This window comes from Elgaria multicarinata, chromosome 3 (genome assembly GCF_023053635.1).
Source record: "Elgaria multicarinata webbii isolate HBS135686 ecotype San Diego chromosome 3, rElgMul1.1.pri, whole genome shotgun sequence".
Taxonomy (NCBI): Eukaryota; Metazoa; Chordata; class Lepidosauria; order Squamata; family Anguidae; genus Elgaria; species Elgaria multicarinata.
Genome location: NC_086173.1, coordinates 115,497,306 through 115,522,418, shown reverse-complemented (window position 1 = coordinate 115,522,418; position 25,113 = coordinate 115,497,306). Strand labels below are relative to the sequence as shown.

At 40.1% G+C, this 25,113-nt stretch overlaps 1 protein-coding gene across 1 annotated transcript in view; it reads left to right on the top strand.

The window, feature by feature from the left end:
• The first annotated feature begins 5,084 nt into the window (after positions 1–5,084).
• Positions 5,085–25,113, top strand: part of DENND6A (DENN domain containing 6A) — a 41,485-nt gene continuing 21,456 nt past the window's right edge. Inside the window, exons 1-10 of the mRNA XM_063121330.1 lie at positions 5,085–5,294; positions 11,235–11,273; positions 11,350–11,392; positions 16,741–16,853; positions 17,927–18,007; positions 20,250–20,355; positions 20,726–20,805; positions 21,069–21,131; positions 22,986–23,041; positions 24,767–24,889. Of these exons, the coding sequence (XP_062977400.1) occupies positions 5,103–5,294; positions 11,235–11,273; positions 11,350–11,392; positions 16,741–16,853; positions 17,927–18,007; positions 20,250–20,355; positions 20,726–20,805; positions 21,069–21,131; positions 22,986–23,041; positions 24,767–24,889 (896 nt within the window). The 5' untranslated portion in view covers positions 5,085–5,102. The remainder of the gene's footprint in view (positions 5,295–11,234; positions 11,274–11,349; positions 11,393–16,740; positions 16,854–17,926; positions 18,008–20,249; positions 20,356–20,725; positions 20,806–21,068; positions 21,132–22,985; positions 23,042–24,766; positions 24,890–25,113) is intronic.

Sequence of the window (25,113 nt, the reverse complement as noted above, 5' to 3'; positions counted from 1 at the left end):
CCACGTCCAATTCAGGGTGCTGGTTTTGATCTATAAAGGTCAAATAAGTAGATTGAAATTTATCGCCAGCTTTTCCCACTTCCCAAATGTCTCAAAGCAGTTGTCAGCTAAAAATAATTAATTAATTTAAGAGTAAATACATCTTTAAAATAGTATATTTAAAAGAAATTTTCATGCAGGTTTTTTTTTTAATTGTCGGATTAATGCAGAAACAGTATAGAATGGACATGAGAGAGGACATGCAAAAGTGAGGTAGATTCGGCTGAGACATGATTGGCCCAAAGTCACCCAGTGAAATTTAGGGTTGGGTGGGTATGTTAATCTAGATCTCCCCACTCTAATCACTTTGCTTTGACTGTGCTGCTACTACTACAATACATACATTTGAGGTGGTTTTGCTTCTAGTTTAATGAGCTGAGAGAAGGCAGCTGCAGACAGGCAGGAGTGTAAGTCTCCATCTAATATGTCATTATCCTTCCAGCTCATGGCAAGAATGCTACCAGTTCCCCTGTTTGTGCTGGGAGAGATTCATCAACTTAACAGTCTTGCAGAATTTAAGAAAGCCACAAAGACTGATCTCTTCCGGCAGGCCTACCCAGATGAATTTTAAGATGCCTTTTTAATAATGTGCTGCTTTTAATAATGTATTAGTTTTAAAAGTTTTAATTAGTTATATGTATTTTATGGTGTTTGCATTTGTGTTGTACCCTGCCTCGATCCAGAGGGAGAGGCGGGTAACAAATAAATAAATACATCATTATTATTATTATTATTATCATCATCATCATCATCTTATGATCTAAAGTAGGGGTGGGCAACTTGTGGCCCTCCAAATGTTTTGGCCAACAACAAGCATCACCATTGACTATGCTGGGAGTTGTAGGCCAAAAAATCTGGAGGGCCAGAAGTTGCCCACCCCTGACTTAGGGAATGGAATATTGCATAAAATTAAGATAGTAGTACATCTAAGCATGTTTAGAATTTAGGTTCATTTAAAACAATGGGAATTGCTAGGAGATGTGTATGGTCAGGGTATCAGACTGAACCAGATTTAAAAACAAGAGAGAAAGAAATAGGAATCTATTATTTGAGTAGTGTTCTTACTCTAAAGTTATGGCAGTACTTCAGAAGATTAAACACACAAAAATAGGTAGCTGTAAACGATGGTATCTAAGTTTCAGAATTATCTTGCATATAATTTGAGACTAATCAATGACCCAGAAGGGAAACTTGAATGTAGACAATAATTTATGGAAAGTTATGCAATGCAGACAAGCAGTTATGAGTATACTAATCTACTTAGACTTTGCTGCTTGCCTGGTACATTGCCTCTGATGATCAGCATTTTCGCAAGGAAGCCTCCCACATTTTTTCCATAAAAATAAAACAGGTAAAATACATTTGTAAAAATGCATTAGGAGTGACATAAAGCTGTCTAGGCTTACAAAATGTCAGCAGATGACCTGTTATATTGACAGTTATGAAAGAAAAGGCCATTTGAAATGTTTTAGTGAAGTACATTACAGAGTTTGAAAGTAAAAACATACAGAAATAAAGGGGGGCTTAGGAAGTGTGTGTGTGTATGCACGTGCACGTGTTTATTTGCTTGCTGAGGACTGGAACAGAACAATTATAAATTTGAGGGAAATTTGAAAAAGAAACTCTCTTATGAAATGTTTTTTATACAATGATGAAATTCTTTTTGAAATAGTGTTTTAAAATAACATTGTTACAGCCAATTCATGCTGCTGCAAATAACTTAAATCCAAAATTTAGATGGATGACTAAACAATAACTCTGACTACTGGGGGCAGTGGAAGAGACTGGAAATGTTCTTTCCATGAACTTTCCTAAAGCTGCAATCCTTAAGCAATGGCTGGGGAATTCTGGGAGTTGTTCTATCTAACATGCATAGGATTGCACCCTTAGTTAACTTATGACTGAAGCCTAGTTTCGGGTGATTCCCTCCTTCTTTGCAACCCCTCACATCCCATCCCACATTGTACAAAACCCCAAAACTCCAGAGAGGCTTTTTGTTGGCCGCAGTGGGGAGGAGAGGATGGGAAATCTTTCTTCAATGAACTTCCTTTAGTTAATGTATCTCAGGATCCAAGCAATTAACAATAAAATTAAAAAGTAGAACATATTAAAAAAAAACTGAAATGCACCACCAGCAGCCTCACTGAAACATAAATGTGAGCTATAAATGAAGAAAAGTCAAATGTCTTAGGGAGCAATCTTATGGCCCTTAAGCAATATCTGAGGGGCCTGATACTTTGGATTCCCAGATCTGAAGTCGGAGACAGTGCTTCGCCCTCTGAGGGGGTGGGATCCATGATCCGTTCCCCACTCCCTCTTGCAGGTAGCGCAGAAAAAATCACGTCAGCTGCCTCTAGCGAAAATGCAGGGCGGGAGAGGCAAAGATTGCCTCTGCCACTCCTCCCGCCCTGCATAGGATGAGCGTAAACCTCTAAATTCAGGGCTTTACGATAATCGTAAATAGGAATGCATCTTTAGGCTACAATCTGATGCACACATATATAGGAGTAATGCTCAGTTATTTATTTATTATTGCATTTATATCCCGCCTTTTTTCCTTCAAGGAACCCAAGGCAGCATACATAATTCCCCTCCTCCTCACAACAACAACCCTGTGAGGTGGGCTGGGCTGTTAATAAGTTACCATTTAATGAGTTACAGTTGAGTACATATACAATTGTGCTGTAAGATTTATTTATTTATTTGAATGTACTTTAGTTATAGAGCAGTATACAAATAATGTAAATAAATAAAATAAATAAGATTTGATTATGGGAATATACTCTGAAATGTTGCCGAACGTAGAACATCTTCAGGTATTTGGTCCAGTCTGGGAGTCTGACAACCATAAAAAAATTGGCTATGAGGCAGTATATAAATGAAATAAATAAATAAATAATGCTTCCGCAACGTGTTAGCAAGGCTTTTGTACAACACAGCCTCTGATTCAGACACTCAACCTCACTGAGAATTGAATTATCCCATTCTGTAGTTGCAAAAGGTTCTCATACATAGTCAAGAGTAGCTCTCTATAGGTAGTTTTAATTTTACATTGTTCTCCTTTTTTATATTAGTCTTGACAATAAAACCTACATTGGCTAGAAAGTACATTTGATTAAAATGCTTCTCTTCTCTCTTTATGTCTTGCAGTAACAACATGCACTGTTTAAAAGGTGTTATTAGCATCACTTGTGAAAGTGCCCATAATAGTCTACATTGAAGATGAAAAAAGGATCCAAGCGTGCTTGAAGGCACTTATAATGAAAACCAAATGTACACATAATCTAATTAATTTTAAAGTAGTTAATTAAACTCAGAATACAATTAATATTTATGGAATGCTTGAGATTGGCAGTACCTTTTCCCCACAAGTAAGAGAAAAGGAAGCTACTGAGACAGATAGTGGCATGCAAGTAATTTCCTGTTTTTTGTATTTTGGTTCATGGAATATGTGTCAAAGACTCTTCATTTATTACATGTAAACGCAAAAAAATTTTCTGGGCTCTTTCTCAAAGCTTAATTGCCAGAGCAAATATTAATTTAAAAAAATTCAATTATTTCATGATTATTTATTTATTTAAATTGTTCCCACAAAGCTATTTGCTAGATGCGAAGAAGAAAACATACAGGTATCAATGTATACCCAAGATCAGTTCATGCAAATAATCTATTTAAGGGCACAATTCTATGGAATGCTTGTAAATCCCCAAAATTAGAGGCTTACGAGCATCAGAGGGGGAGGGAAGGAGGTTGAAGAAGCCCCGGGAGAGCTTATATCCTGGACTCTCCAGTCTCCTCCTCTTCCTGCCTACCAAAATGCCCTTTCTCCCCCCTCTCTGAGGTTGCATTCCTGATCTCAGAGAGGCAGATGGCGGAGTTCTTTCCACACAGGCTGCCAGAGGGTCATGGGGGTCACTGCTCACATTCCCAGTTCTGCGGTCGGAGCATCGTCTCCAACCTCGGAGCTGGGAATCTGAAATATCCTATGGCCCTTCAGATACTTTCTAGGGGGCATAGGATTGCTCCCTCCACCATCTAAAGAGGCAACATATTTTAACCATTCTTTTCTAAACCAATCAGGAAGCTTAAAGAGTAATTTTAAAAAGCTGTGTGTGAATCTCCTCGTTTTTAAAGAAAAGCTCTGTAAGGGCGAAAACCTATGCATGTTTAGACAGAAACAAGTCCTACAACTTTCTTTGTGGTGGTAGGACTTGTTTCTGTCTAACTTTGCATAGGATTGTGCCTGAAGCTACGCTGGGAGTCGCTTTGGGGACTCAATAGCTGGGTAAAGTTCCGTGTTTTAATCTTTGTAAACCGCCCACAGGGCTTCCGCTATGGGGGCGGTATATAGATGCAATAAATAATAAAATATTAAATACTCTAAATAAAGTATTTAAATACTGGATTTTATATACACACAGGGTTTCAATGCATGTGAATTATGCGGTTGTGTTTCTGATGTACTTACTGCAAATCTAGAAAAGGACAGTAGTTATTCTAGCTTCACGAAAGCAGGGAGAAGTTTGCCTCAGGACACGGGAGTGGGCCAAATATCATGACCTTCAACTGCTTCCCAGGCTTGTGCTGCGGCTGTTGTTTTTAGTTTTATAAGAATGCTTAGCCATAGGAGATCCCTCCTTCCCCGGAGTCTTCCAATACTAATAAACCGATGTAGCATATTCTGTAGTGTGGGCAGGTATGTGTGTGTAGAGAGAAGCCGGGAGAATCCTTACATTTCCCCTCTTTCTCTCTCGTACTGTCTACAAAAGATGCTTTCCTTCCATTCCGCGGCTGTGGAGTGCTATTTCCCTTCACTTTGTCTTCACACCCCTACAGGCTCGTTTGGACTCTTCCATCTTCCTCCCCTCGGGCTGCTGTGGGTTTTCCCACAGCGGCGTGAGGGGTGGCGGCAGTAGCGGCCGCAGAGACATGCGTCACGTGGTATTTCCTCCCTCCGGGTGGGTGCCAGAACCGGCTCTACAGCGGCTCAAGCCGAGGGCGAGAGGAATTCAGCTGGCCGGGTCTCGGCGGCCGGAGCAGCCCGTGCAGCCCGGCCAATCGCCATGTCCCTGCGGAAGCGGGTGGAAGGCGGAAGCGGGAGGCTGGCGGGCTCTCCGGAGGCGGGGGAGCCCGGGGAAGCGGCGCCCGGCCGGGGCTTGCCGCCGCCGCCGCTGCTGCCTTGGGACCGCTTCTCGGCCTGGTTGCACTGCGTGTGTGTCGTGGGCTTCGACTTGGAGCTTGGTCAGGCTGTGGAGGTGAGCGAGTGGGGATGGGGTTCAGTCAGGCCGCCCCCTTCCGGACCTGGTGTTCCCTCGGGCGACGCGGGGTAGTCTCTTGCTCCGCTGCTGCTCCCACATGGAGACAGGGAGTGAGAGGCTCTCCCGAGAGCAGCCGCTGCTTCCTTTGCCAACGGAGTGCTGAGCCTAGGGTCTGGCAGCCCCTTGTTGGCCATGCGGCCCCCAGGATGCACCCGAGGGGGGACCCTTCTTGCGAGGACCTCCCTTCGGCGTTGCAAATGGGACTTCTGTTCTTTCGTAGGGCATACGGCTTTGCTCATCTCCTTTGTTGTTTTTAGCAGAAGCTCTGTACTGTTACAGGGTTTAGTAAAAAAAATTTTTTTTGGCGCATTTTATTATAAAGGATAATATTTCTGCTTCTGAAGATGCGGAGGGAAGGTTGCCTTTTCTCCTTCCCCGTGGGACAGCGACAAAAGAAAGCTCTTGGGGTTTTTTCAAGCTATTTTCAAAGCCGCTGGGATTCTTGTTAAAGAAGTGTCCGTTGTGTTGAAAACGGAAACCTGGTGATTGCAGTGAGAGCCACTCATTGGGAACTGATGGTAAACAACAGAAGGAAGAGGTCTTCAAGAATGCTTTACTATTGAGTGTTTTAGATACGAATAGCTTATTATTGAGTGATACCTAACTCTACCCAGTCTCCTCACCCACATATCTTTTAATCCAAGGTTTACTTTTCATATATCATGCAAAATACATAACCAGAAAATATGTGACCAGATTTCAAGATGTAGTGTGATATTTGAGCATCCATGACGATTTGTTGATCATGTTTCTTACCTTTGTTCAAAGGAGCTTAGAATAGGTTATGTAGAGTTATCTCATTTTATAATTGTAACACCCCTGTGAGACAGGTTAAGCTGAAAGATCAGGTCACTTTCCCAAGATGATACACAAAGCGAGTTCCTTACGGAGGAACATTCCACGGTTAATACAGCATCACAGGTATACTTGTGTTTGCTCAGTAAGCTGAAAGGTGTAAAGAGTCTCAAAGCGGAATAAGCACTGGCAGCAGTTTGCAAGTGGCTGTGGTATTCTTCTGCACGTGGTTGTTTGCAGATAAGTGTCTCCTCCCCACACTTGCCATGATTTACCATAGCAAAAGGGAATAAAGAAGGTGTATGTGCTGGGTTGTGCATCTCTGCAAAGGTACAGATTGGATGTGGATGGGTTGTGCTCCTAGCCTGGAAGCACTGACAGTAGTTTAACTGTAAATATTTGAATGCAGTGTTTCTGCTCTGTATATGAAGCAGGTCTTTGTCCTTAAAGGCAGCATGTAAGTACTTTAAATAAATAAAATATTGTGCACAAATGATACCGAGCAAAGTATAAATCACTTTTAAGGTTTTAAACTTGGGTCACTATGTCACACTGGCTGTTTTGCGGGATAGACCTAAAAGGGCATAGATTCATGGCCTCTGTTTGTCAATAAATAGGGACTGCTCTCTGCAGCAATTTTTGGTGAAAGTTGGGATTGCATCGCATGTGTTCAGTTCTCAGTGGCCCCAACCAATTTGCATTACCCTTGGGGTTGATTATTGGCCATATAATCTTTGTTACCTGATCTATCATACTGATGTAGAGTTTTCCCATGCTAAGCTATAATGTTATATCATTTTAACAACAGACTATGAGTGCAGGAAGTTCCGATGCAAATGCTGTTAGCTTTGTAGTGGTGTTATGAACTCCAGACACATAAGATATAGGGCTATAGCAATGGGCATTTCCCTGCTCCTCTACCACCAGCAGTCCACTGAGTGACCCCCAAATCTGCTCTGAAGGATCTTCCAGATTTGGGGTGCCAGGGACTGCAGGGGAGAGGTGGAATTCACTCCTGGAGGATTGTATGTTCTGCTGCCAGACGGATACCTTTGGATACAACCCATATTTAAGAGAATACAATTGGATCCAAACTTTTCTCTCCAGAAGGAAATCTCCAGTAAAAGAAAACATAGTTCAGTATCAACAGTATCACGTATTCTATAGCTCTTAAAGACTATTTGGAGTAGGTGAAATTCAGACATGAGTATATTAAATATTCAATTATCAAAGAATTTGCCACAAAGTTCCCTATTTTGTGGAGTACTGTAACTTGTGATCATTTTCTCTCCAGACTTTCCCCATCAACATGAGGAGGTCAGGAGAGGAGTAGGTGGGGATGTCCCCATCTTACCTCCAGGTTTTTAATTTTTTAGGAGGTCTGAATAGGACTATATTCTCACAACCGTTTGAAGGAATGTATATAGTGTGAACATTCAGGGTAATGAATGTAATCAATATCCCTAGTGTAAGGCCCATTCCCAGCACACCCTTTTACCACAAGACAGAAAAGAGTAGGGACCGGAGCCCTTGTGCAGTGTTTCTACTTTCAGACAGGTAATGTGAGGCTTGCTTTGTCCACCTGGACATTCTGTGGTCCCCAATCTCCAGAGGGTCAAACTACATATTACATTAAAGATCTAGCTAGTTGCTATATTTTGTTTTTGTTTCTTTTACTCAAAAGTAGTAACAGGCGACTTGAAAGGGATTGGGACCTTAGTGTAGGAGTAGGGGGCTTTACTTTGTTGATCATCCCCATCCACTGTTACCCCAACATGCCTGGAATTTATATTACAACTGGATCACTTTTTATTTATTTATTATTTATTTATCATACTTATACCCCGCTCCTCAGCCAAAAAAGGCTCTCGGAGCGGCTTACACTTAGCAAAAAAGACAGTCCCTGCCCTCAGGCTTACAATCTAATAAATAAATCTACTTTTTGGTAGTGTAAATCACAGTGGCCTGATCGGGATCACAGCAGCGGATAAATGGTTAAAGCTAGGATCCCAAGAATACATAGTAACATGTAGTTTTACCTGAGAAGTCACATTCCATTGCCAGGTTAAGACCTTTCTCTTCTCCTAGGCATTTAACAGCATTTAACAACATATGCTGAGTTTGTTTTTAACGGACCCCAGAATAGCTGTTTTTATAAGGATACTGTGTTTTTATGCTTTTTATATTTTTAAACTTCGTATATTTGTACTGTTTTTAACTTTTGTAAACTGCCTAGAGAGCTTTGGCTATGGGGCGGTATATAAATGCAATAAATAAATAATAGAACAGGCATTGTACATAGACACATACATTCCTGCAAACACTGGAGTACCAGCAGCATTCTAGTTTGAGAATGCAAGTGGGCATACTGCAGTTGCTGCCATAGGATCTAATGGGGCAGGAAACCCTTAATAACATTTGAACTGCTGCTCAGAACTTCACTATTCCTTGACAAGCCTGAATAACGTGCATCAATTTTCACCAAAATTTGAAATAAATATTTCATATGCTTGCAGAAAAATTGGAGTAAAATGGAATAAATGTGTCAGTTTTCAATTTGCTGTAATTGTGGCAATTTGTATCAAATCCATTTGAAATTTGGCACAATCATGCATGCAGAGGTTCACATTATTAGCTCAACAGGTGTCACTTTATAAGCAATAGAATTGTGAGACTTAAAATGGCAGAATATTTTTGCGTGTGACTTGTCTTAACTAAAGAAGCATTCCTGTGCATCTTTAATGATAAACAAGTTTAACAAAATTGTGTGTCTTATGACTATAGACTACAGTCCCGAGGACCAAATCTAACTATGCAACATGCTGTTTTCATTAATCTTTCATAGGGAATGAAATAAATGCCTTTTTAAAAACATCAACGCTGGTCAATTTGTGTGTTGTTTAGCTCAAGCTGGGAGCACATATACATTGGGCAGAATGAATATTTGAATTAAAATGGATTTCTTCAACATTCTTATTCCTGATGTTGATGTAGTTTTAGCAAGTTTATTTGCATAGGACAGTCAGAGTCTATATTCACTGGAAGTGAATTCTTAAAAGTAGTTATTTTTAGTTAAAAACCAGTGCAATCCACACTTGGAAACTAATAAAATAAGTCTATAAAAGCTCATCATCGTATCAGGTCTCTACCCTTACTTATTAAGTAAGTATCCACCTTAAAGTAAATAAATCTTAGCGCTATGGATTGTCCTTAGAGAAATGAGTATAAACTTATTAGTTAAAAACACTTTAATATTCTAATTCAGTGCTAATTATAGGCTTTGATTTCTTTGTTCTGTGCATTTTAATGAAGAAAATGTATTAATTTTGAAATTTGTATTTTGCTCTCTCCTAAAGGCAGATGGTAAATAATTTCAGATGGATAACAGTATAATGTGCCATATGTATCAGCATATGGTACATTATAACTAACTCCAATCCCCAAATGCTTGCATTGCACAATATTGATTACTTCAGATGAACTAATTTGCAGAAACATAAACTGGTGACTGTATTCAGAATTGGGTTTTAGAGCAGGGGTGAGAACCTGTGGCCCTCTTGATGTTGGTGGACTCCCAACTCCCAATATCCCCAGCCAGCATGGCTGAAGGTCGGGGATGGTGGGAGTACATCTGATTCACTGTCTATATAACTTTAAAAAATGATAATGGTGCTAATTAGCACCTTGTCTGTAAAAAAGGCAAAATGCTTTCAAACAATTATTTTGATAGATAAGCTGAAATAGTATACAGTAGCATAGTGACTCAGTTTGGACAATCTTCCAAACTTTGGAGGATTTGGAATATGTTGCAGACTAATACACTTCTTCTTGTGTGCTGATTCCCTCCCCCGTTTCTAGGTTGCTCTGGCTATAGTTTGTTCTGATATCTCAATTAGACAAACTATGGTTAGTGCTCACACCTACATATAACCATGATTTGAAGTGAATTTGCAAAACATTCTTTGGAAGAGAGTACTAACCATTGTTACCTGATTCAGGTGTCATGCACACTATGGTCTGAGCAACTTGGAAATAAGAGAGAGAATTGGCATGTGAAAAGGAAGTAGGGGAACCTGCAGCACATTCCTGACCCTCTAGTCTAGACCATTTTTCTGTTTTTGATCATCTAAATTAAGCCACCATGGTTTTGTGCAACATGCCTGATCTACAGCAAACCTTGTGCATACATGCTGCCTCCTCCCTAAGAGAATGAGTCTGGAAGCTTTCACTATCTATATCATGTGAACCAGAACTGTAATTGACACTAACTATGGTTAATTTCAATAAACCATGTTTACGAGCCATGGATTGATGTTGGCTTATTTGAAATTAGCCATTATCAATTCATAACAGTGATTAAACAAAAGTGAAAGTAAAAGGGGATAGCGTTTGTGGAAACTTAATGCTCACTTTGGCTCATGCACATTGTACTAAGCCATAGTTTAAGTGTGACATGTAAATATGATATATATTATTCGTTTAAAGTAAACCACAATATAAGGAAGATGTACATGTAATATTTAGTTCAGCTACAGCAGCTTATCTGCGCAGAGCTCTAAATAGCTTCCCAGTATTTTTTGTGTTTCAGGCAATACCATATAATGCCTATGAAAGCAAAGCATTCTGATTTATTAACCTTGTATCATTGGAATGGATGCACAGGGACGATCCTGGGGTTCGCCCCGGGATAAAGCCCCGTCTATCATCGGAATGGATGATACAACCAGAAATGATCAACTCCTCACAAGTCAAATATGCTTGCAGGGAAACACATGATGTTCCTAACACATTACTGTTGCTTCTGTGCACCGGACTGGATTTTGAACTTTCCAAATTCATATAGGTGCTTCAGTGTGGATTTGATGGGCTCTTTGTCAGGAAAATGCCTGGTTGGATGTAAGCAAACCCTCAGAAAGCTGTTGTGAATAAACCCTGGGACCTCTGGATTAGCACTACTAATTAAAACTGTATCCATAGTTTGAGAATAATTTGGACACAAGCAAGTCAGCACATATCACTTTGCACTACAAGCAGATTGCTTTATCTTTTTTTTTCAACTGATGAAAACTTTATAATTTGCAGGTAATATACCCTCAACATGCAAAACTTACAGATAAAGAGGTGAGTAGAAGCTTTAAAAGATATTTATAAAGTACATTTTCCCCTCCAAAATGTAACTTCTATTTTTCTCTCCTAGAAAACCAATATTTGCTATTTGTCTTTCCCAGATTCCAATTCAGGTAATTATTTATTAGATATGCATGTTATGTACACATGTAAAATGCAATACTTCTATTTCTGGTTAATGTTCGTTTTTATTAAGTGAAATATGATAGAAAAAATGTGTACTTGTTTGTATTATTTGAGGAACACAACTCAGAACACAAACAAGGTTGAAGCTTCACAAAGCTGTTGTGAATTAAGCAGCTATCATTACTTTCTCACTTAGAGTTGCTGGGAACCAGAGGTTGCAATTTTGATATGCCAGTCTGATAGTACAATCCTTTACATGTCTGCTCAAAAGTAAGTCCCATTGAGTTCAATGAAACTTCTCCCAAGTAAGTATAGGATTGCAGCCTTAAACCCATTAATGTGAAAATAGGTCCTTCTTAGTTCAGATTAAGTTTATGAAAAACAGAAAGGACAGTTTTCTGCAGATACAACTCGTATTCTGCAACCAAAAGTAGAAAAGGAGATGATCAACTAAATATAAGTCCCAGTGGAAGACAAAGTAAAATAAGCAGTGTTGAGTCTGAATGACAATGAGAAGGTCGGTAATATTTCTTTTCACACCTTAACCAAAATCCACAATTACCATGCATCCAACCAGGTTGACTTCATCTTTCTCTCCCTCCCATCCCCACCCCCATTTCAGCATTTTGTTTCTGTTATTTATTGTCTTGATTTTTGTCTAACACACTCACTCTGCATTATCAATGATTGTCACTATTACTAGTTTCACTTCCACCTCAGCTACATAGTTCTTAATGCATGGAAAATACTATTATTTTATGTGGAGTACTGAGCAGTCTTTTTGGGATGCCACACAATTTATCATGAATTGAATTGAAAGATGGTATATAAATCTGTTGATTACATTGGCAGACTGAAACCTATCAGATATTGTTTACATTTCAGTTCTGGTGATAATTGCACTTAGAATGCAATTACCTGAAAGTGCCCTAAAATTGAATTAATAATAATAATAATAATAATAATAATAATAATAATAATAATAATAATATATTTATTTATTTATTTCTTACCTGCCTCTCCCTTTGGATTGAGGTGGGGAACAACGTTAGTAAAGGAATCAACACATCTTAAAAATTCTTGATTTTACATTGATCTGGATAGGCCTGCTGGAAAAGGCTAGTCTTCAAAGCTGCCTTAAAATTACAGAGAGAGTTAATATTACGAATCTCCTCCAGCAGGCCGTTCCATAATCCAGGGGCGACAGAAAAAAAGGTCCTCTGGGAAACTGATGTCAGCCTAGTCTTGGCTGACTGAAGTAAGTTCTCCCAAGAGGACCTGAATGTGTGGGGCGGACTGTATGGGAGAAGGCGATCCCGCAGGTAACCTGGACCCAAACCATTTAGGGCTTTAAAGGTAATGACCAACACTTTGTACTTTGCCCGGAAACTAATTGGCAGTCAGTGGAGTGATTTTAATGTTGGGGTAATATGCTCACCGCTAGATGTACTGGTGACCAACCTGGCTGCCATATTTTGAACTAGTTGAAATTTCCGAATTAGGTACAATGGTAGCCCTATGTACAGCGCATTGCAGAAGTCAAGCCTTGAAGTTACCAGCGCATGCACAACTGTCTTTAGGTCTTCTGACTCTAAGAAGGGGCGCAGCTGGCGTATCAGCTGAAGCTGATAGCAGGCACTCCTAGCCGTCGTGTTTATCTGGGCTGCATTTACTTTATTTATTTATTTATTACATTTTTATACCGCCCAATAGCCAAAGCTCTCTGGGCGGTTCACAAAAATTAAAACCATTAAGAACATAATAAAACATCCAACAATCTAAAAACCCAAATACAAAATGCAATATAAAAAGCACAACCAGGACAAAACCAAATGGCAGAAATTGAGATAGGATTAAAATACAGAATTAAAACAGCAAAGTTTAAATTTAGGTGTTAAAATACTGAGAAAATAAAAAGGTCTTCAGCTGGCGATGAAAAGAATACAGTGTAGGCGCGGCAGACCTCTCTGGGGAGCTCGTTCCACAGCCAGGGTGCCACAGCGGAGAAAGTGATGGATCCAGGAGTGATGGATCCAGGAGCACCCCCAAACTGCGAACACAGTCTTTCAGGGGGAGTGTAGCCCCATCCAGAACTGGTTGACACACCTCCAAACCTAGGTCAGAGCCCTTGACAGCAAGCACCTCTGTTTTGTCTGGATTCAGTTTCAGTTTGTTTTTCCTCATCCAGCCCATTACTGCCTCCAAGCATTCATTCAGAGGAGACACACTATCCTTAGCTGATGCTGTTATTGAAGGCATAGAGAAATATATTTGGGTGTCATCAGCATACTGATAGCACCCCGCCCCATTCCTCCGGATGATCTCTCCCAGCGGTTTCATGTAGATGTTAAACAGCATTGAGGATAGGATGGCACCTTGTGGTATGCCATACAACAACTCCTTTTTTGAAGAGCAACTATCCCCAAGCATCACCATCTGGAATCTACCTGAGAGGTAGGACCAGAACCACTGCAGCACAGCGCCCCTGATTCCCAAACCCCTCAGGTGTTCCAGAAGGATACCATGGTCGATGGTATCAAAAGTCACTGAAAGGTCCAAAAGTATCAGCAAGGACACACTCCCCTTGTCAATACTCATGCGGAGATCATCCACTAAGGTGACCATAGCTGTCTCAACTCTGTATCCCACCCTAACGCTGGTTTGAAATGGGTCTAGAAAATCTGTATCATCCAAAACTGCTTGGAGTTGGAAGGCAACTGCCCTCTCTATCACCTTGCCCAAAAATGGAAGATTTGATACCGGTTTGTAATTATTAAGGTCCAGGGGGTCCAGGGAGGGCTTTTTTAGAAGCAGACATACCACTGCTTCTTTTAAACATGATGGAAAACTCCCCTCCTTGAGAGATGCATTAATAATATTTTGTAGTTGTAGTCTAACTGCATCTCCTCCCTGGGTGACCAGCCAAGAAGGACAGGGATCGAGAGGACAAGTTGATGTCAATTCTGTATTCTCCCCCCTCCCCCTTGACAATTTTGGAAAATTTTGAGCCCCTGGGTGTAGGTTTACTTTCAATGAGCAATTTGATAAATACTGTCTTGCACATATTTCTTGTTTTTTCATAACTAAAATGGACAGAACTTTATCAGCAGCAGCAGCTGAACTTTTTGGAAAGAGCTTAGAATATCCCTAAGAGAGTCTGGCGTGCTGACCAGGACCTGCACCTAATGTGGAAGCTGGAACTGGAGCCAGGCTAGAGAGTACCAGAGCTGGATATAATGGGCTCAAAGACAGAAGTTAACCCAGCAGAGTCTCAGAGGAGACAAAAGACTTCATATTGCATACCTCCAGCTTCTCCTTTCTCATCTAGTACTGGTGCATAGCTTTCAGCTGGGTCTTTTCTGTCCTCCTGAGTAGACCCCCCTCTTGTGAGTAGCTCTCTCCTCCTGAGAGGACCCCTTCTGGAAGCTGGGCATGTGCTCCTCTACTGATTAAGTTTTCCACTGGGCTCAACCATGTTTCTCTGGGGACCTGGGGGATGTGGGAGAAGAGTTGGAGATTGAGGCAGGGCTCGGGATAGGGTTGAAGAAGTTATTGGAGGGGCTCAGTGAGGCATCCTCAGGCTGCCTTTGGTCTGTCACAATTTCTTCCAGGTCTTTTGTGGGAACAGAAGTTTCAACAGAGTCTCGACCCTCTTCCTCTGGAAAAGTATCTCCATTGTCTGGGCCAAATGGGATCCTGATGCCTGCACGGGGCCTCCCATAGCTATATTGGGAATTATTAATTAATACTTAAAATTCTGGGCAGTATTCAAAAGTGTCATTTCACCCAAGCAAATGATGTTGCATTAGTGGAAATTAGGTTCCACTTGTGCAGCGGGTTGTGCAACCACTTTCAGAAGAGTGGATCGTGTGCTCTACTAGTGTAATGCACAAGTGCTTGCATAACTGAAAGATTTGGTGGAACTTCACAGGCACTATTTCAGTTTGAGGGATGATACTCTTGGATACTGCCCTCTGTATTTTATTTCAACCATCATGTATAATTCTACATTCCATCACTAAGAATGCTTTAAAATGCCTCTTCATGTATTCCAAGCTTTGAGGTTGCCTTTTGGCTTAAAATTGGATACTTGGTTCTGTGTGATGAATGCCAGATTGAATGATAATCATTTAATATTATTCTTGGAAAACGTGATCAAATTGTATAAAAGCTCCCCTATTATGAAAAGAGGCAGCTAAAACTTACTATTTCAAGAAAAATCAGTTGGTTACAGCTGAGCTTTCCCGTGTGTGTGTGTGTGTGTGTGTGTGTGTTTATGGCAGTGTTAGGTTATAAATGTTAACATGTTAACAGAAGAATCTTACAGATGGAAATTTAGGAAACAATAGTGTGAACAGCTGATGTTAAATGTGGATTTACATCATGAGCTTTTGACCAGTATATGTACATTTTTTGAGGCGGGGGGGGGGAAATACTATCTTCTGAACCTTGTTCTGATGAAATGGCTACAGATTCCTTCCGCTCACTCCAGCAGTTTTAAACCACATCGATTTGAAGATGGAGAGTTTGACTGAAATGGTTTTAACTGGCAATACTTAAGTGTAGTAGCTCATGCAAATCGCTCTTAAAGCCAAAGGGTTGTATCCAATGTTAGTCCAACTTAAATCTCATGAACTTCAATGGGTCTACTCTAAGTAGGACTAACATTGGATACAACCCAGAATGTAGGTGAGGTGATAGGACAAGCAGCCGCGCCACATTTGCACTGTTGCATGGAAACAGTGCACCGCTAAGGCAGCAGCTTCAGTAGTTCTCTCTCATTCTTTAAAATGAGGACTGGCAGCTTTCACCTCACCTTTCTAAACTCCCTTTTGATGCCACCTACCTACCATTAAGACAAGACTGGTAGGATCTAACATTCCGTTTCAGCCTCTGAAACAGCAGATGTGGCGGAAGCTGGGACAGGCTAGACTGATCTTGGTACATTCACCCTCTCTCCCTCTGTCCTTCTCTCTCTTTCTGCCAAAAGAGAAAAAAGGTAGTATTTGCAACCTATAGTGTGTTGCATTGTTTATCCAATAGGTGAACACACGCATCATGCTATGGCTGCCCCGGTTTAGGAGATCTCTCTATCTTCCAGCCTAAAACAAAGCACACCATAGTCTTTCTCCAACTGAATCACTGTGCATGCAAACTCAGAGGTGGTGATGGGGTTATGATTGGTCTTCTTGGTTTTGTTTTGTTTTTTTAACTTGCTAGAGTTGGCCAGGCAAGCACCTGCTCACCAGGGTGCAGTTACAGATTTTCATTAGACATACTTCCAACTCAATATAGAACTTTTTTTTCTTTTTCTCCTCTTTCCTTTTTGGCTTAGGTTGCCTTGGAGACACACAGTTTTGTTTTAGGTTCCGGCAGTCTTCTAGCAGAAAGCTTTCGTGGCATTGTCTGCTGGACCAGTTTGACAGAGACCTACCCATTTACTTGAAGGTTGGGAAAGTAGCCTGTTTTCTCTTGGCCAAATCTGGCAGTACTTTTTTTTTATTTCTAGCAGGCAACTATTATTGTGGTGAATACATCATAATGAAATTATGAGGTCCATTCTAAAACCTGTTCTTCCAAGGCATTGTATGGCAATTTGCTAGTATAGTAATGATCGTGTGACTAATAAAATTGCAATATTTTCTAGTGATTAACATGCTAATTATACTTCCCTCTAAATTGGAAATGTTAACTAGTAAAAATCATCCCTAATCTTGTTCCAGAATTGTTTGTTTTTTGGGAACTTAGTTGAAATGTTGTTGTATTTAGTTGTTTTCAGACTTTTTATCTTCAGGGAACCCTTTCTTGTTTATCTGCTGAAGAATCCCTGATCAGTGCAAAGGATTCTAGGAACTGTCTAGGCTGAACACCCAGTTTGAGCCTCAGTTGGGCTTAGAATATGCCCAACACTTCCCTGTTACTGCAAACACCAAAGTTTCCAGGAGCAAGTTTGAAACCATTGCTGTTTCACCATTTGTAATCTATCTATCCAAACCTGTCGGAAATGGAGTATTGAAATCCTAGTTGTTTAAATGTTGAGTGTATTTATTTGGAAATGCCTTTTGATTTTAAGTACGATTAGTAACAAGGCCTAAGTTAGATGGGGAGAAAAACATGAATGTCTTTGCTTGAATCAATTTTTTTAAAATTTCACGGCAGGCTTGTGGACAAATTAAGTGTAACCATTTTATTGGTCTTCATTCTATATCAAGTGTTCAGGTACTTAGATTATCTGTTCAGAGATTCTTATAATGTAATCATAGAAATGTTGGCTCCTAAGCTGTAACCATTTTATTTTGATATGCAATGTCTGGATGTGTTGAGTGGAAGAACTCTAAGCATTTTTACAGTATCATATATTATAATAATTAAAACTGTAAATATAGTGAACTGATCATCATGTGGAGAGTCCATAAACAAGTAATCTCTAAGGATGAAATATGTGATCTTCTAAGTTTTCAACTTTGTTCAGAAAGTATGAAGTGTTATGACTGTGTTTGTTTTTTCTTTCTTTTTTACAGAAGGATCCTGCTTATTATTATGGCTATGTATATTTCAGACAAGTACAAGACAAAACATTAAAAAGAGGCTACTTCCAGAAGGTAACTTAGTTTGAGGAAGGCTTTTTATGGCCGGGTTCACACAACATGTTAACCCACCATGGGTTATCATGTTGTCAGAATGCTATGCATTTTCCACAGAGTAGTTTGGTAACCATGCAGTGTGGTTTACGTTACTCGAACAACCCATTTTAAGAACCCATGGCATGTTGGGTTATCCAGAGTGGTTAACCAGGCAAATTACATGGTTATCAAGCAACCCTGCAGAAAATGTGCTGTGTTCAGACAACACAACATATAACTCACCATACAGAAAATACACTGTGTTCCGACAACATAACCTACGGTTAAACAATAACCCACACTGGGTGGGTTACCGCATTGTGTGAACCCAGCCAGTGGTTGCTATCCTAAATACACTTTTATAGAAGTATGTTCTATTAAAATCATTAGAATATATCCCATGTTTTTAAGACTGAGGGAGGCAAATGTCCCTTTGTTTTAGGCTGTGGACCCTCAGAATAAGACCAATATGAATAAACCATAGCAAAGTGGCTTGATTTAAACCAGCAAGAGAAATGGTCCATTTAAATCACTCATTAAAATAAAGTTTCCCATTGAAACTTGTGTGCAGTTCCTGAATAATGGTGCAAATCTGACCACTCAGCCATGTCAATTTATAACTAAACAGATTATTATTTACACTGTTTCATCCTTACAAGCAGGCTTTGTAATATATTCCCATATAGAGTCGGTTCGCACAATCAAATAAGCCACCTTATTTAAGCCACGGTGGTCTGTGGTGTGTGTGGGTAGCCATTATGAATATTTAAGCCATGGCTATGGCTTGCTCGGTCATCTGAACCCAAGTGGAAGTTAAGCAATCCTCTCATAAGCCAATGCCTCATCTTGGCAAAATATATTCAAAAACCACAGCACATACTGGAATGTGGCATCCTCGTCAGGACTTAAACAAATCACTGTGGGCCACCATGATTATGACCACCACTCATGAAAGTTTTAGTTAACAGCACAATCTTATACATGTCTCCTCAGAAATAAGTTCCATTAAATTAAATGGGGCTTACTCCCAGGTAAGTGGCATAGGGGTTGCAGGTTTAATATGAGAATACAAGAAGATGCTCATTGGGCATTTTTTACTTCTGTTTTTCTTTCCAGAGTTGCTTCTTTATCCTTTTCTCTGTCTTGGCTCAGACTTGCTCTCAAAAAAAAAAGTAGCAATGAAAAATTAAATACCCATAACTGGTATGTCAAAGCAGGGTTTGGTAGGTACTGGGCTGAAAATAATACAGTTCATTTTTTAAAAATAGTTTTTGGATTATTTTTTTTTAAAAAAAACCTCAATTTTTATCTACCCTGCTGAATTGTTTTAACGAACTCCTCTGCCTTGCTTTGTCCAGTTCCACCACAACATAAGCACAGAACAAGAGTCCTATCTGGCCTGTGCCTTTGCATATGTCACTTTAGTCAGAAAAACTGAAAACTGAGAACTTCCAAGAAGCAAAAGCAGTTGGTTAGGCTAGACAGAGCCATTTTCATGAGATGAAAAACTTAATTTGATTTGTAGCAGTTTCATTTTTATAAAGTTTTTATGTAAGTGTAGTTTAGTGTGTTTATGATGAGATTTAATTGTAACTATGCTACTTTTGTAACTTAGACATTTAGTATTTTATTTATGATGTTTTAATAAATTAAGAATTGATTTAATTTTTCAAAATCTGTTATTTTAAAATTAATTTTTATCCACCCTGAACCATAGTAATATCTTTAATGTACAATTGCTGAGGTTATGTTATCAAATAATATTGGAGATGAGTATGCAGAGACAACTGATTGAATTGCAGATTGTGTTGTGGTTCGTTTGAAGGATTTTCTGTTAGTAAATTTATTCTTTTTAGAGCTAGCTGCATAAAGGGGAAAAGCTGTGTGTGTGTGTGTGTGTGTGTGTGTGTGTTCGTGTTCAATTTTCCATGGAGAAACCGGGATGTGTGTGGAATTAAGTATCCCTCCCTTGCTGATTCTCTGCATAAAATTACATTATTCCCAGGTTACTTAGTCTAACCCCTAATAAGGGCCATTGGGGCACTTTTACATGCACATGAGTGTAAAATATCATTCATCCAGTAGCTCAAGGGTGTTGCTATATAGCAAAATAAAAATATCAACATGTTGACTTTATAAATACATGTATTTAGTGACGATTTACAGCATTTATTCTAAATACTTGTAGTAATCATGAATTATTTTGTTTCTTCTATATAAGTCCTTGGTTCTGATCAGCAAGCTGCCTTATATCCATTTTTTTCACACTGTGCTTGGACAAATTGCACCTGAATATTTTGAAAAGAATGAACCTTACTTGGAAGCAGGTTGGTAACACTGTTGATCTGGTGAAGTTACACATTTTTCAAAGATAATGCTCATATTAGTTGCACATTCGTGCAAGTCTGGAATCCCTAGTAAAATAGAACTGCATTGTGAATCTGTGACTCCAAAATTGGTACATTAGAGTATATCGGTAGATTGTCAGGTGCTTGTGCATAGGTTGCCAGTTTGTCAACTGAGGAAGCCTATGATATATGAGGCATTGATCTAGTTCAGGGGTGATATTGTCAGATAGATGTAAATTGACTAAATCCTGTTGGGAGGGTCTCTTGAATTATCGATTTTAGGAGGCATTGTTATAATTTAATTGACTGTTCTTAATGTACAAAGCTGATTGCATATTATTGTTTTCAGTTTGTAATGATGTTGATCGATGGCCACCACCAATCCCAGGGGAAACCCTACATTTGCCTATTATGGGCATTGTAATAAAGGTATTTATTTTCATATTTGCAAGTCTCCTATAAGAGGTGGGAGTGGAGGGTAACTTTGAAGAGAGAGGATAGCTGATTGGTTGACAGCTAATTAGGGAGTGTGTGAATGGAATGCTGGACTAAGTGGACCTTTAGCTCTTCTTATCTTCTTATTGCTTTCAGGAGTGGTTAGATCCTTTCATTTATTAACTGATGTTAAGTTAGCATTGTAGGCTATTAGTATTTTGAATAACATATAAAACATATTATGTCTCCTTCCTAAGGTGCGGATTCCTACATGTCATGACAAGCCTGGAACAACCCAAGTATTACAGTCAACATACCAGGTAATTCACAACCCACTTGAACACTCCCTCAAAATAAAAGGTTTGACTTTCAGATTTCATTTCTAGACATGCAAGCCTACAATCCGAAGTAAGGGAGAGTATATTTTGTAAAGTAGAAATCGCCATAGGGGCTTCAAGTACTGAAATGTAACATGAGAAATGGAAAGTGGAAGCTTGTGCAATTTATATTATTTTTGCACAAGTAAATTACATTAAGCACTGCTTAACATTATTATTTGTACCAAAACAAATGATTTTATTCAGTAATGAGAAGAGTGCTTGATGTGGCAACAGCAAGCAACTTCAGATCCAAAGCAATGATCTACATTACTTCAAATTAGGAATATTGCAGAACACTATGGATTGATTCCAAAGTTGGGGTTAGATCCAAAAATGCTCTTCCATTCATGGATCCAAACCTATCCAAATTGTAAATGTTGAAACCTATGTGGTGAGAATTTAATATTCTAAAACAAGGGAGTACTTCATACAGTCCTAATCACTCAAAATATAGCTGTCTCTGTGGGTTCCATTCTCTCCCAACTCCCTGCTTTTCATTTTTCTCGTATGTTCTCCCCTGCCTGTTTATTTTTCTCTCTTCTCTCTTGCTCAGGGTTGTTACTCCTCTTGGAAATCTCATTGCCCTTTAAGAGAGTGTTTGTTTGTTTTTTACATACCCTTACCTGTAATTTCTCTTACAGCTTTTCTTTACACTCCTCCCTTTTGATGCAAGCTACCCACCATTAGGGTGGGAATGGTGAGGTTTCCTGTACCCTTTCAACCTCCCCCACAATTTGGTCTCTCTCATATTCCCAGACAGTTTTCTGTTCTGCCTTCCCGATTCATGTCTAAGTGGGTTTCCCAGTCCTCAAATATGCGTTATGTTTAGGGGTGACCATTGTTTGGAATTGGAAGGGGAGGTAAGGGGAGAAAGAGACAAGCTTCATCTCTTATAGGTGTAGAGCCAAACAGAAGCTTTTACAAACAGAATGTTTAGTGCCTTTATTGAAGCATTCACTGAAGAAGTGAATCAAATATAACAGATCTCTTAGTTGTCCAGAAGCAAGCATTAGTCTCTGTAATCAACCTAGTGAGTGGCAATCTACATTTCTGGTTAAGTATGAGAAGTGATCATTCTTATAAAGACAGCATACCGCACGCCAAGAGTGTGCAGAATTCAAGCTTTTGGGGTCTACTTTTTTACTAGAACCCCCAGATCCACCAACTGGAGACTGGTGCAAAAGACATATGTTCAGAATTAAAGAATTCTGAACCCAGGAATTTTTGAGTGCCAGAACTAAATGAAGCTCATAGTACTTCCACCCCCAGGCATCCCGACCTTTCTTCATTTTGGCAGAATAATTTTTGGGATGGGGGCAGGGAAGAGTCACTGACCTGGTCCTCGCGTAATGCCAATTTATAGATTCTTTAATCCATTGGTTGAACCATGGCCAAAGTGAGCAAAGCTGCCTCCCATGTTTCTGCTTTCCAACTGCTTTTAGCACCAACCCAGGAATGCCCCATTCCTGGATTGTGTGATGCGATCTGTGAAGCTGGAACTCTAGGTTTTTGAGGAACAAGCAATCCAGAGTTTTAACCCCACAATAAACCATGGCATTCCTGGGTAATGTTGATGAAAGCGGATGCAAAGCAGAATTGGTGAGTGGGCAAGAGGCAGCACACTCCCTCCCTCATGGCCCCAAGAACCCAGAAATCATTGCCATTTTATTGCAAATCCCCCAGAGATCTATCAGTAGATCCAAACTTCCCTTCCGCCCAGCCCTGGTGCATACAAATTTTTATTCCATTGCCTTGTGCTAATCTGACCAAAAGATTTTTTGTTTTGCTTTTTAGGCAGACACACAGATCTCCATTGCTTTGCCTACTGTCCATGAAGTAGATCTCTTCAGGTAAAAATATTAAAGCATTGCACTTTCTGAAGTCCTGAAGCTGACACATCCCATCAGAGGGAGTTACAGAAATTGAGTGTTTTAATCAATTAACTACCAAATGGGTATTGAGCTTCAGAGAGTCATCCTTGGTGGTAATATGTAACTCCTGTGAAATATATAAGATGGGGTATTTTGTTTATGGGAAAGGTAGATACTTCGGGCCCTCCTAATGTTTTGGACTACCACTCCCATAATCCATGATTCTTGGCCATGGTGGCTGGGGCTGAGGGCAGTGGAAGTCCAAAACATCTGTAAGGTACCAGGTTTCCTACCTCTGATTTATGACGATGTTGTGATAACTGTCTTTAATATATTGGTGTTAAGGGATGGAGATCAGTCGCCCTTTTGAGTAAGTTGAGAGGGTACAGGCAGTAACTGGAAGAGAAGCACCTCTTGCAAATTTCCATTGCTGCCTTAATATGAAATGTATTGTTTTATCTCTGAGAGCTTCTGGGTAGAGTTTCCAAGAAGAGAGTCAAGATGCAGAGGCTGCACTGTGCTTGTCCTCTCCTCTTGCCTCTAGTCCACACTCCTAGATTTATCCTCAGAGCTCTTAGCATCATCTTTCTTTATGCTCTCTTCATAATGGATGCCACACTATAAAGTCATTGTGTCTGTGGCTACTGCATCCCCCATGGCCTGGCCAAAGCTGGAGAACTGGTAGTTGTGTGGTTTCTGGCTAAAGTTCTACCTACACACACACTGGGCATGTTTGTACGATTACAGAGGGAAAATAAGCCAAGATGGCTTATTTTCCCTCCCCATGCATACTGATCATGAGCAGCTGCCGTTGCAGTAAATTATGCAAATGCCAGTCTCATGTACAGGACACGTGGGAGGGTATCTTTTACCCCTGGCCAATGACTGAGTTCGCACAACACTGAAACCCACACTCAGTGATTGAGTGTGGGTTAACAAGCCACCCTGCGGAAAATATCCTGGGTTCAAACAACATACTAACCCACAGTTCAGCAGCAACCCACACTCAACCACTGAGTGTGGGTTAGTGTGTTGTGAAAACTCAATCATTGCCTGGGTTCACACAGTCGTGGGGTTCACACAGTCATGGGGTTCTCCTACCAGCACTTGCATAATTCCCTGTGATGTAGCTGGGGTTGCCATGTCATCCGAACCCAGTGCATGGTGTAACAAGGGTGGCTTTGTACCCACCCCACAACCCCTACTGCATGTTGTGGGTTGGGTATAAAGCCACCCCTGCCATGCCATGTGACAAGTGTGGACAACATGGCAACCCACGCTGCATCCCAAGTAATTATGAAAATGCTGGTCACATGCGCAGCACATGTGAGTGATGGGGGGTGAACAACCACGATAGCTTCTTTTACCCCTGTGATCGTCCAAACCTAGTCATTGTGTCTGAGGCCATTGCGTCCCCATTGCTTGGCCAAAGCTAGAGAGCTACTAGTTGTGTGGCCTCTGGCTGTAGTTCTAACCCACACTTATCTCTACTGCTGTTTTGTCCCTGCCTTTTAACCTTCAGAAAGATTCAATAGCCAGGCAAATCTTAGACTATCAAGATGGTATGAGTCAAGGTCACATTTACAGTTGCATGTCTGTCCGTCCCCTGTATTTGTTCTCCCTTTTCTTTGCTCCTGTTCTTTCCCCTATAAGTAGAGGAGGATATTTTTTTAAAAAAAGACTATTCTTGTAAATCTGTTTCAGATGTTTCCTGCCAGTCTTCTTTCACATCCAGATGCTATGGGAGCTAGTGTTGTTAGGGGAACCGCTTGTTGTCATGGCACCGTCACCATCAGAGTCTTCAGAAACTGTGTTGGCACTTGTAAGGTAAACATATGGAGAAGTCTAAAAAGCTCCACCACTGTGATCTCACTATGAGTCACAATGTGAAGGCTCTAGCAGAATCCTCAGGTTCTCAGCTTTCATTTAAAAAAAATCACACAGTTGGAAAAAAAAACCTTAAGCATGCAGGTAAGCTCAATGTGCTTGTAGATGGATTTATTATTATTATTATTATTATTTTGCTCATGGTCCAAGGGAAAATCTTCCTA